This window comes from Erinaceus europaeus, chromosome 9 (assembly GCF_950295315.1).
Source record: "Erinaceus europaeus chromosome 9, mEriEur2.1, whole genome shotgun sequence".
NCBI classification, from domain to species: domain Eukaryota; kingdom Metazoa; phylum Chordata; class Mammalia; order Eulipotyphla; family Erinaceidae; genus Erinaceus; species Erinaceus europaeus.
Window position 1 is genome coordinate 62,901,674 of NC_080170.1, and position 16,344 is coordinate 62,918,017.

Genomic DNA, 16,344 nt, shown 5'->3' on the forward strand with positions numbered 1-16,344 from the left:
TGACTCTACAGTATTCTACCATGACTATGTCCTCCTCTGGGACTGGTGGGTGTTTAGCTTGTGATCCCAGTTTTAGCAATCAGTAGTTAGACATCAATTTGAAGACTCTCCCAGTGCTGTCTCTGAGTCACTCATCAGAGCTGGTTCACCTGCCAGCAGGTGTTCATGGACATGTTACAGGGATATCTTTCTTCTGGTTCCCATAGGTAGAAGCCACCAGGCAGGGAAATCATTTCATTTTATACTTTTTTATTACTTTTTATTTTTTAATTATATTTATTTATTTATTAGGTAAAGAAAGCCAGAAATTGGAAGGGAAGGAGGAGATAGAGAGGGAGAGAGACAGAAAGACACCTGCAGCACTGCTTCACCACTTGCAAAGCTTTCACCCTGTACATTGTAACGCATGTGCTCAACCAGGTATGCCAACACCTGGCCCCCTTTTTAAATTTTTTTTAAAAACTTTTACTTTATTTTTTATTTTATTTTATTTTATTTTATTTTGGATAGAGGCAGAGAGATATGGGGGGAGGAGATAGGGACCAGGAGGGAGGGAGAGACCTGCAACACTGCTTCATGACTTGTGAAGCTTCCCCTGCAGATGGGTAGCAAGGGCTTCAACCAGGTCCTTATACATTATAACATCAGCACTCTAGCACTCTACTAGATGTGCCACCACCTGCCCCCCTTTCTAATGTTTCATTTATTGCATGTGTGTGAGAGAAAATTTTACATGAAACACACACAGAAGCCAAAGCACCACTTTCTCTGATCCATGCAATGCCGGGGATCGAACCTGAAACATCAGGCATGCAGCCCCGATGCTATAGCAGTTGAGCCTTGTTCCTGGCTGTGATTGTGCATCTCATGCCAGTCTGGAGTGACCCAAGTGTGGACAGCAGAAGGGACATTTTTCTTGTGCTTAGAATCTGGGAGGAGTGGGGAGTGGGTGGAGAGGGACCCCCACCAGGCACAGACTTGTGGACAGATGGTGGATCAGAGAAAGTAGAAGAGAGGATGCCCTGGGGTCCTGCTCTTTCCTGCAGCCCACATCTGGAGGGCAGACAGCAGTACATCTTGTCCCATGTCACTGAGACTCTCACCCTGAGAGTGAGCCCCTGAACCCCCTTCCCGCAGGTGAAGTGCAACGAGCAGCCCAACCGCGTGGAGATTTACGAGAAGACAGTGGAGGTGCTGGAGCCTGAGGTCACCAAGCTCATGAAGTTCATGTACTTCCAGGTGAGAGTGGGGCTGGCCCCCCCAGGACTCCAGGGAACCCCCAGGAGACCCCAGGCTTCTCCATGTTTCACTCTGCTATTTCTCTACACTGCACTTTGCTATTGATCTAACAAAGGATTTTTTTTTAATTTAATTATCCATTTACCATTGGTTCACAACACTAGACAATTTTCAGCAGCTAGGGAGATAGCTCAACTGGTAGAGTGAAGAACCTGTATGCCTGAGACTCTGGGTTTGCTCTGGTTTTGGAGGCCAGGCCAATGCAGCCTGGACACTGGGGTCCATGGTGCTGAAGTTGGGGGGCAGGCTGCTCTCAGTGCCCTTCCATGCACTCCTCAGAAGAGCTGAGCCTCCCAAGTGGACTTGCCTCTGTAGGCAAGACTTGGGGTGCCACGAGGGGAGTGCACACACAGCCTAGGGTAGGAATTCTGGCTTCTGATGCACAAATTCAGTCTCTCCTCACTCTCCTCTCACAGCATGCTTGTGAAGCCTCCCTTTTTCTCCTCAAGTTGAAAGTGGTGAGAGAAGTTGAGTTTGTAAAAAGCCAGGTGGAGCCCTGGATTCAGGGAAAGTTTAACACATCCTACCTCCTACTGGTCACACACTGGGACCACCTGCAGGGAACCTAAACTCTCAGGGAAATGCAGGGTCCACAGACAAAAATACATCCAGAAACTGACCAGGTGCTGCTGAGAGCCAAGGGTCTCCTGCCCAGAGGTGTTGAGAGAAAGGAGGAGCCGGAAACCTCTAGAGCCATGCTGTCTGGGACAGTGGCCATCAGTGGCATGTGACTATCTGCATTCATGGAGATGACAGAAAATAAAACCTTCAGGTCCAAGGCAGGCAAAATAACTCATAGCCTTGTAAACGATCAAGGTTCGAGCCCAGCCCCCACTATGTAGGAGAAAGCTTTGCTGCTGTGGTCTCTTTCACTCTCTGTCTCTGTACCTCTCTATCTCTCAGCCTCTCCTTTTTTCCCAGTCTCACTCTGGACTACCACAGTAGCCTGTTATGTTATGTTATGTTATGTTATGTTATGTTATGTTATGTTATGTTATGTTATGTTATGTTATGTTATGTTTGTTATGTTATGTTGTTTTTTGTTTTGTCACCTAGTCATATTTTGTTTGTTTTGGTAACAGATTTATCAAGACATAATTTAAACACCATTCAATTCCTCCACTTAAAGTGCACAGTCTCATATAGTCAGCGGTGTATGTCCATCACCTCACTCTGTTTTAGAACTTCCTTATCATCCCAAAACCTCTGCCTGTTAACTTTATCATCACTATCGCCGTATGTCTAAATCAACTTCAGAATCTCTCCCACCCTCTGTCACTATCTCCGTTATTGGCCAGTGCCCAATGCTGGCTTATCTTCTATGGTCCAGAGTGAGCCAGACTTCCTGCTTCCGGGCAGAGGCCTCTCTGGATGGCACAGTCCAGGCCTCACTCCAAAAACCAGCTGTGGATTCAGGGTGTCAAGGCCACCTCTCTTTAAATATCCAGGGTGCTGGGTACCTGGTCCCCCATGGTCACCCTCAGCCTCTCTGCCTATCCACCTACAGCGCAAAGCCATCGAGCGCTTCTGCAGTGAGGTGAAACGGTTGTGTCATGCAGAACGCAGGAAGGACTTCGTGTCAGAGGCCTACCTACTGACACTGGGCAAGTTCATCAACATGTTTGCTGTCCTGGATGAGCTCAAGAACATGAAGTGCAGTGTCAAGAATGACCACTCAGCCTACAAGAGGTCAGATGCCCCTGGGCCCCCTCTTACAAGTGGGAAGCCTCCCCACTGGAACCCTTCCTACAAGCTCCTGGGGCCTGTATCTGTTTGGGTGGGGTCTTTTGGGGGGAGATGGGGGGCAGGATGGGGGTGCAGAGCTGGGCCTTTGGAGAACTGGGCCTTTGCAGGTTTCCTGTCTCAAAATGTCATGTTCTTCCAGTCTCAGCAGCTAGTTCAAACTACCCTGTCCTGTACAGAGTTCCCCAGTGCCCAGGGGGCAAGTTCTTGACATGCCAGGGAATTACACCCTCAATTTCCAGGGACTTTCTGCTACTCCAGCTCCCTAATGGCACCCACAGGGCATGGGGGAGAGGGAGTTGCCTTTGAGGCTATGGGGAACAGTGTCCACTCACAAAAAGGACTGAAGTAGGAAGCTCAAGAAATCAGCATGTAGCCCCACCACCACCACCACCACACACACACAGAGTGGAGAATAGTCAGCAGCAATTGCCACCACGCCTTGTGAGGTTGGGGTGCAAATGAACCCATTTATGTGGATGTGGATTTTGAGAAGGTGTTTCTGTCACTATGATTATAGTGCCCCCCATTTGGGGTGTGAGTGGGGACATAAGGGAGCCAAAGAAATGAAATGGCAGATGGACCCTCACAGCTTTGTCCCTAAGTGAGCTGGGAGACCCCAGGTTAAAGATTCCTTCCTGCCCCCAGGCTCCTGTTGTGTGAGGGTGGGGAGATTATTCACAGATTATTCACCCTGAACCTAGGCCCACATCCTAGTCCCTTCTGGGGGCCTGTTGGGTTAGAGAAGCTCTTTTGTTTTTAGAAATTTTGGTGTTTGACTAAAAGTAAGAGGATACACAGTGAAACCCAAAACCCTCCCTGCAACCCTGCCTTGTGACCATGCTCTGCAGTCACCCAGGCCCCAGGAGCCTGTGTCACTGTCCCCAGCTCTGCCTGGTGGATGGGGTACTGCTGCCTGAAGCTCACAGTCTATTAATTAATTTATTTATTGGATAGAGGTAGATAAATTGAAGGGGGGTAGAAAGGGAGAGAGACACCTGCAGACCTGCTTCATCACTCACAAACTTGATCCATTCAGGTGGGGGCCAAAGGCTTGAACTTGAGTTCTTGTACATGGTAACATGTATGTTCAGCCAGGTATGCCACCACCTGGCCCCCCTAAGCTGCCTTGAGTTTTCTCTTGGGATCTGTCTATAAGTTCTAGTCTCTGAATTCCATCCAGGTGCCCTAAACACAGGACTTCCCAGTTCTGAGCAGAGTGACCTTGGGGCCCACTGTCCCCTGATCTGTGGAGGTCACCTGAGATGGGAGGGACTTCTCACTGGGGACCTGAGAGAGTGAGTCAGGCCATATCACCGTGCTGAGTCCCCTCCCCACACCCCATGTTGCAGGGCGGCACAGTTCCTAAGGAAGATGGCGGACCCCCAGTCCATCCAGGAATCCCAGAACCTCTCTATGTTCCTGGCCAACCACAACAGGATCACCCAGGTGGGGATCATGCTCAGTGGGGGTTCAGGGGAAGTCAGGCAGGATCACCTGCTTCAGCTATGTCCCCTCCCCTGCTGACACCTAGGTTCTGACACTGGACTTCCACTGAGCTACTCTGAGTTCCCTGAGCAGGATGTAAGCCTCAGCTTTCCCTCTGTAAAATAGGATTTTCTTTCTTTTTTAAAATTTTTTAATTATCTTTATTTATTGGATAGAGACAGCCAGAAATCAAGAGGGACGGGGTGATAGAGAGGAAGAGAGACAGAGAGACACCTGCAGCACTGCCTTACCACTCTCAAAGCTTTCCCCCTATAGGTGGGGACCGGGGGCTTGAACCCAGGACCTTGCGCATTGTAATAGGTGCGCTCAACCAGGTGCGCCACCACCTGGACCCATAAAATAGGATTTTCTTTTAGTCTATGGTCAGACTCTGTGTCACCAGAAGCTGTTGTGATAAGCCATGAAACACTCTTCAAGGACCCTTCCCTTGAAGAATTTCTCTCTATCACCCACCCACCCTGCCTCACCCCACCCACTCCACTGTACTCCTCTGTGGGATGAAGAGGTGCTAATCCCCAGATGCAGGTCTCCCTGAGTCTGGGAAGCATCACTTTGCTCTGATTCAGCAGGTTTTTTGTCTTTTTTTTTTTTTTTTTACCATAGGAAGGTTCTAAAATGTTTCCCCAGAAATACAAAATAAATAAGCTGCGGGGACCGCACACTCTCTTGGATAGTGTGCTATTTGTCATGTACATGACCCAGGTTCCAGCCCACCTCCTACTGCATTGAAAGAAAATTTAGTGCTGTGGTCTCTTTGACTCTCGCTCTCGTTCTGCCTCTCTACCTCTCTGTCTCTATCTAAAAAAAAGTAAAATGAAAAAAAATAATAATAAAGTGATCTGCCATGAGGCCAGGGAGGTAGAACAATGGATAAAGTGTTGGATTCTGAAGCACAAGGTCCTAAATTCAATCCCCAACATTGCATGTGCCAGAGTTATGCTCTGGTGTTCCACCCCCCTGCATCTCTCTCATTAATAAATAAATTTAATAATAAAAAAAACCTTCCAGATTATTCCAAATAATCTTGTTCCACTTCCCAACAACAGGAGAAGCTTATACCTACCTCAGAGGCCCAGCTCATCCCTTTGAAGAGAAAGGATAAGGATGGGGAGGAGGGAGAGTTTCTGTACTGCCAAGAGGAGGTGCTGCTGGCCCAGTTTTTCTCCTTAGGTCTGCGTGCTCTGCCCCCTCCTGTTAAGTCCACCACACTTGCAAACTGAGTCCATATAGTTGCTGAACTAGTTCTATCCAGCAGGGCTGCTTACCAACTCAGTCTCCAGAAAAAAATTCTACCTAAAGGGGTGAGGGGATCCCCTTGGGACCTGATCAGCCCAGAGTGCAGAGGGAGAAGCTCTGAGGACAGGACCCAAGCTCCCCTCCATCCAGGGGTGGGAGAGTGGTGGCCAGGCCTGGGTGTCACTTGTGGCCTTTGGAGAGGGAGGATACTGACCATGGGCCACCTGTGCAGTGTCTCCACCAGCAGCTGGAGGTGATCCCTGGGTATGAGGAGCTGCTGGCTGACATCGTCAACATCTGTGTGGACTACTATGAGAACAAGATGTACCTGACCCCCAGCGAGAAGCACATGCTCCTCAAGGTGCGTGCACACCCATTAACCCCAAGCCAACCTGCCCACCGCAACCAAGGCCTCTCTTAGAAACAGATACAGGGGCCAGGCAGTGGCACACCTATTGAGTGCACAGATTACCATGCACAAGGAACTAGGGGCACAAGTCCCCAGACACTGCTCCTTACCTGTGGGGGGGGGGGATTCACCGTGGTGAAGCAGTGCTGCAGGTGTCTCTTCTTCTGTCTCCATCTTGCACCTCAGTTTTTCTCTGTCTCTTATCTAATAAACACATGAGAGACAGAGAATGAGTCAGAGAGAGAGACAGGGATGAATACCAGAGTGCCAAAGCTTCCATGTAGCAGTCATGCGTATGACAAAGCAGCACAATATCCAAGTGAGCTATTTTGCCAGCCCTGTAGGATGAGGGGTTTTTGTTGTTGTTATGTGACACCAGGGAATGAACTCAGAGCTTCATGTATGGTAAAGGCATGCACTGTATCAGACAAACCATTTCCCAACCCCAGACCAACATTTTTCTTCCTTCCTTCCTTCCTTCCTTCCTTCCTTCCTTCCTTCCTTCCTTCCTTCTTTCCTTCCTTTTTTTTCTTTTCACTCGTTAGATTTGTAACAATTTGAAAAGACTCACAGGCCACCTGGAAATAAGAAAAACTGGGAGTGTCATGGACACGTAAAAATATATCCAGACCATTTATCAATTGATGGACATTTAGGTTACATCCACTCCTTGGCTATTTTCAGTAGTGTTGCTATGAACATAAGGATGCATTCATCCCTTCAGATTAGTGTTTTCATGTTTGAGGGGTACATGCCTAGGAGTGGTATTATACGCTGGATCATATGGTAATTCCATCTTATTTGTTTGAGAACTCACTACACTGTTTTCCAAAGCGGTTCACCAATTTGCATTCCCATCAGTGGTGTAACAGAGTTCCTTTTTCTCTACATCCTGGCCAACACTTGTCATCTCTTGTGAAACACATTAACTTGCCAAAAAAAAAGAAATTGCCAACCTATCTCATATCAAAAAAATGTTAACTGTGGTGGTTGTCATTGATGGGGGGTGGGGGTAAAACTTTAGTGATGAGTATAGTTATAGCCCTGTAAACTGCAATCTTATTATTTTGTAAGAGATAATTAAATAACTAATAAAGAATTAAAAGAGGGAATCAGGCAATAGCACAGCAGGTTAAGCGCATGTGGTGCAAAGCACAAGGACTGATGTAAGGATCCCGGTTCAAGCCCTCGGCTCCCCTTCACAGGTGGTGAAGCAGGTCTGCAGGTGTCTATCTTTCTCTCCCCCTCTTTGTCTTCCCCTCCTCTCTCTATTTCTCTCTGTCCTATCCAACAACAATGACATCAATAACAACAATAATAACTACAACAATAAAACAACAAGGGCAACAAAAGGGAATAAGTAAATATTTAAAAAAAGAATTAAAAGGAAAAGAACTAAATAGTATATATTGAATGAAAAAATGTCTTCTAATTTTCTAACTTTCTGGTAGTTATTTTCTTTTCTGGCTCCATAGTATAGATTATATCAGTCCATCAGTGGCCTTTATAATAATCATGAAGGATGGGTGGATTGTATCATTTTGTTGAAGTCACATTTCAAAACATAGTTTGAAAAATACATAGATGGTTGGGGGTAGATAGCATAAATGGTTATACAAATGGAATCTCATGCCTGAGGCTCCCAAGTCCCAGGTTCAATCCCCCCGCATCACTAGAAGCCAGAGCTGAACAGTACTTTGGTGAAAATAAATAAATAAATAAATAAACAAACAAATAAATGCACACATACATACACACACACACACACACACACACACACACACACACACACACACATATATATGCAGACCATGGTTCTTTCATTTGCTATCATAAAATATCCATCAATCTGTTACCAAAAGGTACTTTGTCAAAATGTGTACATAGAAACCCAAGACATTGTGGGATTTCTTTCAGTCAAGAAAAACAAATGAGGTTCAAGGTGCAATACCAAATCACAGCTACATGAGTATAACTGACGATTTCCTCCCCCCATCCCGGTGCCTTGTGGGGAGCTTCCGGGTTAGGGAGGACACTGATCACATCCCCATGAGCAGCTCACCTTGACGGTTAAAATAAATAAAATAAATTAAATCAGTAGGATTTCAGATTGTGTAGGCCTTGATGCCCTTACTCTCTGCCTTGTTCAAGGGCCCCCTATAGTCATTTTTCTCCTCCTTAGCCTTGGATCAACCTTTACATGGATCTTCCTACATGTTATGTTTTGTTCCTCCAGGTCATGGGTTTTGGTCTCTACCTGATGGATGGAAATGTCAGTAACATTTACAAACTGGATGCCAAGAAGAGAATCAACCTTAGCAAGATCGATAAGTTCTTTAAGGTAAGCACTGAAGGTGGGGTTGGGCAGAGGAAACTGGCTCCTCAGTCCCTGGGAAGAGAAGAAAGAGGAAAGCAAGGCGGGAGGAGGAGGAGGAGGAGGAGGAGGAGGAGGAGGAGGAGGAGGAAGAGGAAGAGGAGAGAAGGGTGCCAATGTTTCCAGCCACCCTGGGAGGCAGTGGCCACCCAGCAGGCTCCTCCCTACCATCAGACTTGCTCTGAGTCTTAGGGTTTTGCTGAGAGCCCCCCTGATTCTTTCTGCCTTCTGCTTATTCCCTTTTCCAAAACTGCTCACCATCTAGAAAGAGGTGCATCCAGGAGGCATAATTACACTGCTCTCTTCTCCTATCAGAGCTCCCAGAAGCAAGGGGATTGGAGACAAGCTTTAACTAGACCTACTCTGGCAAATAATGCACAGCCTCTCTCCTGTTCACCCACTGGAGGCCATGGGCTGGGTCTTCTTTGGTTGGCTTCTTGGTACCTGCTCACATGTCCTATTGCTGTCCTTTGTCTCCAAGATGGCCCCAAGTGCAGTTAAATGAAGCCCTTGTTCAAGATTGTATTTCTTTGAACCAGAGCCCTGCTTAGCTCTGGCTATTGATGGTCCTGGGGATCAAACCTGGGAGTCCTGCTGCACTAGGGCACATCTCCCCAACCCAGTACAACAGACTGTGTTGACAGTCTGTCCTGGCATGGAGCACCACAGGAGTGGAGCAGAGCCCAGAGTACAGATGTGGGAAAGGCTTTACATTCAAGGGGACCCCTGGGCTGGTGAAAGAGCTTCACTTGGATAGTGTACTGCTTTGCTGTAGCAACCCAGGCTCCATCCTGGCCCACACTACACTGAAGGAAGCTTTGTTGCCAGGGTATCTATCTGTCTACCTATCTATCTATCTACCTACCTACCTACCTTTCCCTCCCTCCCTCCTTCTCTCCCTCTCTTCCCTTCTCCTTCTCCCTACCTCTTTCTCCCTATCTCCCACTCTGCCTAGATTTTTAAAAAAAATCCTCAAAGGGACCCCCTGGCAGGCGCATTATGGAGGACACCAGTGGTCTAAGTTTCACTCTCCTTACTGGTTAAAATGGGCAGAGGCACAATCTGGCCCTACAGGGTCGTTGTGGGAACTGAAACACTACCTTCTGTTTCATTATCTCTGTTTAGAGCTGTTTTCAGCTCATAGCAAAACCAGAATGCACCAAGATTCCTGTGCCCCTGCCATTCCCCACGTTCTCCACCATTACAGTAATCCCCCTTCCTGGAGTGGTGTAGTTGTATTCATTGATAAACCCACCCCAAGGCGTCCTTGTCACCCTAAGTCTACCATTAATGTTGGGGTGCACTCTCGGCATATTCTGTGGTTTAGACGGGTACAGAAAGACGTGGACCCCTGTCACCACATTACACAGTATTCCATGCCCTAAGACCCTCAGTCTGTGGTGCACTGAGCACTGTGCCTTTAGCAGCAGAAGCAGACAGTAAATGTCATCCTGCCCTGATTTCCCCCAAGGCTGGGCATTGGGGCCTTAGTTACCTCCTTTGGGGGCTTTCTTGGGAAGATCAGCCCCAGCCATAGCATCTAGCACCTGTTTGGCCAGAGCTGGAGCAGTACCATCTTCTAACCTCAGGGAAATCCCCACAGGAGGGACCCTACACCTGTTCCCATCCCTCCTCATTCCCGTGCTGGGTAGCATTGGACAAATCACTGTGCCTCTCTAGGACCCAATGCTGAAACCTAGTGTGGAACAGAGGCCGGGCTTCTGGGCTCCTGGACCTTCAGAGCACTGTGAGCACAGACACAGGACTTGGACCAGTCCCCCCCAAGGCCAGTGGCCTCCCAGCGTCTCACACGCTGTGTTTGCTTCCTTTGCAGCAGCTGCAGGTGGTGCCCCTTTTCGGCGACATGCAGATAGAGCTGGCCAGATACATTAAGACCAGTGCTCACTATGAAGAGAACAAGTCCAAGTGAGTGCCTGCCGTAATGTCTCTCGGCTCCTGGCCGGGCAGGGGGCCGAGGGGCCACTTCAGCCCTTCCTCCCTCCCCGGAGCCCCGGGCAAGTGGACCTGTGGGCACATGGCAGTTGGCCGGCCAGTCCAGGGGGCACGGGGCACCGCTCTGAGCACCTTTGTGTCCACCCTTTGCCACTGGGGCTCAAAGGCGCCCAGCGCACAGCCGTGCCCCTTCTCTGTCCCCATGGTCCGGAAGGCCCACAGAGGACAGCAAGTGTCCTCCCCTGGAAAAAGGGACAGACTGGCTGGCCCTCCATAGTCAGGTGGCATGACTCAGTCACTCCCCCACAGGCTTTGTGTCCCTGCTGTAAGTATGAGGTGGGACAGGCCAGCGGGGACACTGGGGATGCTTCCCCTTACACGGCTCTGTAAACTCTTTAGGTTAAGTCACCTGTACTACATTCTTTGCTGTGCATGCCTCATGGGAATTTGGGACATCTGGATACAGCCTTTACTATCCTTTGATCTCTGGTGTCACTGGAGGGGCTCTATGCCTCCCCCACCCCAGCACTGAGCAATTCAGCCTGTCCCTCCAAAGGAACCTTGCCCTTCCTTGAGGGGGTGGAAAGTGGCTGAAAACAATTCCTCCAACCTTGGACCCTGGCTGGTGAGCCACCCAGGAAAGCTCCTGTGGTCTCTCTTGTGGAACTGAGGCTTTCTAGAAAAATCAGTGAGTACTGAGAGCTGAACTCACTCCCTCACCTTTTCCAGGCTGATAGGGAGTAGACACTGGGGATGGGAGCCCAGTGAGGACTGCAGGTCCGAGGGGTTGTGAACCACTGCCCCTGTCCCCAACCCACCCTGAGGAAATCAGAGCCCTGGCCCAGTGTTGGTGAGGACAGCTGTGCCCTCTGAATATGAGGACAAGGGCCACTTCTGGCTCCTTCAGACAAGCTGAATTTTATTTTATTTATTTTTCATTTTAATTATAGAGATGAGAGAGAAAGAGAGAGATATCAGAGCACTGCTCAGCTCTGGCTTACAGTGTTACTAGAGATTGAACCCGAGTCCTCACAGCCTCAGGCTTAGGAGTCTTTTGCAGAACCATTATGCTGTCTCCCCAGCCCCATGCTGAATTCTTGCCCCCTCTGGTTTGTGTCCACACTGGGTCCCCCATCCTGGATGTCAGGTGGTGGAAAAAGATGAAGGAGCCAGTGTGTTTCTCTTCAGGAGAAAAAGAGCAAAAATGTTCCTTCACTTGTTTTCTCTCAAAACAAGTTTAGAAAGAATCGGGAAGGAGGAAAAAGTAAAGAGGAGTAGAAACAGAGGAAGAAGAGGCCAGCCATAGGCCCCAGGACGTGATTCCTCACCCTTTGGGCTGCCTGACTGATGAAAGCAAGTCCCCAAGCCCTTAGATCTTTCCAACACCTCTTCTGAAAAGACCCCTGCAAAGAAGCTTCTATCACAGGGTGCCAAGTCTGTAGACAGGTCTAGGAGGTGCCCCCAATTTTCTTTGCTGGAATTTCAGCCCTTTGGGGTCACAGCCCCTCATTTAAGTGTCTGGTGAGTATGTGGACATTGGTGTCCAGAGACACCCAGGATCATGGGGTCTCAGAAGAGGGAGGCTAGCACATTCTCCCTAAGTCCCCACAGGGACTCAGCAGCAGTGGCTGGGACCTGGGACACCAGGAGCTCTGTGGAGCAGAAGGAGCCTTCCCTCTGGCACCCCCAGGCCCATGTTAACCCCTACCTCTCTGCCCAGGTGGACCTGCACACAGAGCAGCATCAGCCCCCAGTACAACATCTGTGAGCAGATGGTACAAATCCGTGATGACCACATCCGCTTCATCTCAGAGCTGGCACGCTACAGCAACAGTGAGGTGAGCTGTCCAGTAGGCAGAAAGGGCCCAGCCTGGGGACTGGCCTGGGGCAGGGTGGGTCACAAAGAGCAGAACCAGAGAAACCCATCACACGGAAAGGGCGTGGGTTCCAGGGTTGAGAACAGTGGCTTCTGACCTTCTAACACTCTTCACCATCTCTGTGTTTCTGTTGCTTGTCTGTGAAATGGGAGTGATGGGCTCACTGAGAGGACTGAGGTGGAGGACAACATGCTGTGTGGAGCATGCCTTGTGACATGCAGGTGACAGTCTGGCCAGGGTCTGGGCTAGTCTATGAGGGATCCAAGCCAGCTCCAGCTTGGACAGCCAGAGAAACATTGCTCCATGTAGAGTCTGTGTGTGGTGGGGGTATTCCCTCTAAGTGTGTGTGTGTGTGTGTGTGTGTGTGTGTGTGTGTGTTAATAGAGCACTGTTCATGTTCAGCTCTGGCTTATGGTGATTCTGGGAATTGAACCTGGTACCTTTGCTGCCTCAGACATGGAAGTCCTTTTTGCAGAACTGCTATGCTATCTCCCTAGTCCTGGGTGGTTGTTTTCTTCTGGTCTTACCCTATGGAAACCCTTCCAGTAAGGCTGCATGTTATAATAGGCATAGGTCCCTTTTGCTGGCCTTGAAGGAGGACTTACGCTCACAGGCACCACCATGCACATGCTTTTCCAGCCCAGACATTACAATTGTCTGATCTGAAGGCAGCATTTGGAACAAGGATTGTCAGACAAATCAGACCAGTGGGCCTCATTCTTTTTTTTTTTCCTTAATTTTTTAAATATTTATTTATTTATTCCCTTTTGTTGCCCTGGTTGTTTTATTGTTGTAGTTATTACTGTTGTTGTTATTGATGTCATCGTTGTTATAAGACAGAGAGAAATGGAGAGAGGAGGGGAATACAGAGAGGGGGAGAGAAAGATAGACACCTGCAGACCTGCTTTACCACCTGTGAAGTGATTCCCCTGCAAGTGGGGAGCTGGGGGCTCAAACCGGTATCCTTATGCCAGTCCTTGTGCTTTGAGCCACGTGTGCTTAACCTGCTGCACTACCATCCGACTCCCCAGTGGGCCTCATTCTTATAGCAGGCCTGGAACAGGGCCAAGCCCCAACTTTTGGCTTTCTTAGCTATGAATGTCCATCAACTGAGCTAAGGCTGCAGGAGGAATAGAAGTGATCTCAGAATCAGTCTAGCTCAGTGTTATCGTTGTTGTTGTTGTTGTTATTATTATTATTATTATTATGCCACTGCTGAGTCTTGGTGCCTGCACAACAAAACCTAGTAGCTGTTTTGTTTGTTTTCTTGCTTGCTTGTTTGTTTTTTCCCCACTAGGGTTATTGCTGGGGCTCAGTGCCAACACAGCAAATTCACTGCTCTTGGTGATGATTTTTTCTTTTCTTTTTCTTTTTTTTTTCTTTTCCTTTATTTGCTAGGACAGAGAGAAATTGAGAGGGGAAGGGAGATAGAGATGTAGAGAGACACCTGCAGTACTTGCTTCATTGCTTGTGAAGCTTCCCCCTCTTGCAAATGGGGAGTGGAATTCAAACCTGGGTCTTTGCACGTGATAATGTGTGCACTTAACCAGATGCACCACTGCCTTATGCCTTGCCACTGTTTTTATTTTTTTTCTTAATATATTTTATTTTTAACTTTTTATTTGGTGATTAGTGGTTCACAGTTCTTCTTCTTCTAGCGTTTGCCAGTGGTTCACAGTAAATACAGTTGTTGGTACATGTGCAAACTTTCTCAGTTTTCTGCAAAACACTCTAAACTCCCCCCCACCTAGGTTCTTCACCATCATGCACCAGAATGTGAAAGCACATCCCTCCACCCCAGTCCTTTACTTTGGTGCAATACACCAAACCCAGTTCTACTTAGTGATTCCCTTTCTGATCTTATTTCTCAACTTCTTTGTTTGAGTGAGAGCATCCTATATTCATTCTTCTCTTCCTGGCTTCTCTTACTTAATATGATTCCTTCAGCTCCATCCACAATGAAGTAAAGAAGGTGAATTCATCATTTTTAAATAGCTTAGTAGTACTCCATCATTCATATACATAACCTCACAACTTTCCTAGCCACTCATCTGTTGTTGGACACCTGGGTTGCTTCCAGGTGTTGACTATTACAAAATTGTGCTTCTATGAACATAGGGATACACAGATCTTTTTGGATGGGTGCATTTGGTTCCTTAAGATATATCTCCGGAATAAGAATTGCAGGGTCATAGGGTAAGTCTGTTTCTATCCTTCTGAGAGTTCTGCAGACTGCTATCCACAGGGGTTGGACCAATTTACATTCCTACCAGCAGTGCAGGAGAGTTCCCTTGCCCCCACAACGTCTCCAACATTTGTTGTTACTGCCCTTTCTGATATATGACATACTCACAGGGATGAAGTGGTATCTCATTATTGTATTTATTTGCATTTCTCTGACAGTGACTTGGAGCATTTTTTTTCATATGTCTGTTGGCCTTCTGGATCTGAATATTCTGTTTGTATCCTCTTCCCATGTTTGGATGGGGTCATTTGTTTATTTTTTGTTGCTGAGTTTGGTGAGCTCTTTATATGTTTCTGTTATTAGACTTTTGTCTGATGTATGACTTGTAAAGTTCTTCTCCCATTCTGTATGGAGTTTCCTTGTCTGGGTACTGGTTTCTTTTGCTGTGCAGAAGCTTTTCAATTTGATGTAGTCCCATTAGTTTATTTTTATTTTAGTCTTTCTTGCAATTGTATTTGTATCATTAAGTATGCCTAATAAAATTTAGATGAAATAGAGTTCTGCCAATATTTTCCTCTACGTATTTTTAAGAGAATAGGGGAAAAAAGCTACAAAAGTTTATCTGGAACCAGAAAATACCTTGAGAAAAAAAGAACAGAACTGGAGGCATTACACTTCCAGATCTCAAACTGTATTATAGGGCCACTGTAATTAAAAAAAAAAAATCCTGGTACTGGAACAAAAATAGAAACAGTGACTAGTGGAATAGAATTGAGAGCCCAGAAATAAGGTCCCACACCTAAAGACATCTAATTTTTTACAAGGGGGCCCATACTATTAAATGGAGAAAGGAGAATCTCTTCAACAAATGGTGCTGCTGGGAAAATCAGGTTGAAATGCCCAGAAGAATGACTCTGAACCACTACATTTCACCAGAAACAAAAGTAAACTTGGATGTTAGACCAGAAACTGTCAGTATTTTATATTTTTTTAGATAGAGACAGAGAGGCAGAACCAAATCTTCCTCCAGTGCAGTAGGGTCCAGGCTCAAACCTGGATTACACCCATGGCAAAGCAACAACTACCCAAGTGAGATACTTCTCAGCCCCCTTCAGTGTTATTTTTAAATGGTGCACTATATACATGTGTTATTATTGTGGAGCTTAGATTCTTTATTTATTTATTTATTTTATTTAGTTTTATTGACAAAAAGGAAACGTTGACAAAAAACATAGGATAAGAGGGGTACAACTCCACACAGTTCCCACCACCAGAACTCCATATCCCATCCCCTCCCCTGATAGCTTTCCTGTTCTTTAACCCTATGGGAATATGGACCCAGGGTCACCTTGGGGTGCAGAAGGTGGAATGTCTGGCTTCTGTAATTGCTTCCTCACTGAACAGCTGAACATGGGTGTTGACAGGTCGATCCATACTCCCAGCCTGTCTCTCTCTTTCCCTAGTGGGGTGGGACTCTGGGGAAGCAGAGCTCCAGGATTCATTGGTGGGGTTGTCAGTCCAGGGAAGTCTGGTCGACATCCTGCTAGCATCTGGAACCTGGTGGCTGAAAAGAGAGTTAACATATAGAGACAAGCAAATTATTGATTAATCATGAACATAAAGGCTGGAATAGTTCATATGAAGAGTTGGAGGGGTCTCCGCTTTGTAGATAGTTAGTAGTCCTATTTTAGTTATATTCCAAAGGGCCCATGACTATACTAGTTTTGTTTTTTTTTCCTGAGCCTGACATCTGATACGC

General features: G+C 47.2%; 1 protein-coding gene across 4 annotated transcripts in view; it reads left to right on the plus strand.

Annotated features, from left to right (window-relative positions):
* Window positions 1–16,344, plus strand: part of CYFIP2 (cytoplasmic FMR1 interacting protein 2) — a 126,247-nt gene that overhangs the window by 27,193 nt on the left and 82,710 nt on the right. For all 4 annotated transcript variants that reach the window (XM_007528626.3, XM_060198055.1, XM_060198057.1 and 1 more), the window contains exons 5-11: window positions 1,138–1,239; window positions 2,807–2,988; window positions 4,395–4,491; window positions 6,020–6,148; window positions 8,433–8,537; window positions 10,405–10,496; window positions 12,244–12,361. In XM_007528626.3, the coding sequence (XP_007528688.1) occupies window positions 1,138–1,239; window positions 2,807–2,988; window positions 4,395–4,491; window positions 6,020–6,148; window positions 8,433–8,537; window positions 10,405–10,496; window positions 12,244–12,361 (825 nt within the window). The remainder of the gene's footprint in view (window positions 1–1,137; window positions 1,240–2,806; window positions 2,989–4,394; window positions 4,492–6,019; window positions 6,149–8,432; window positions 8,538–10,404; window positions 10,497–12,243; window positions 12,362–16,344) is intronic.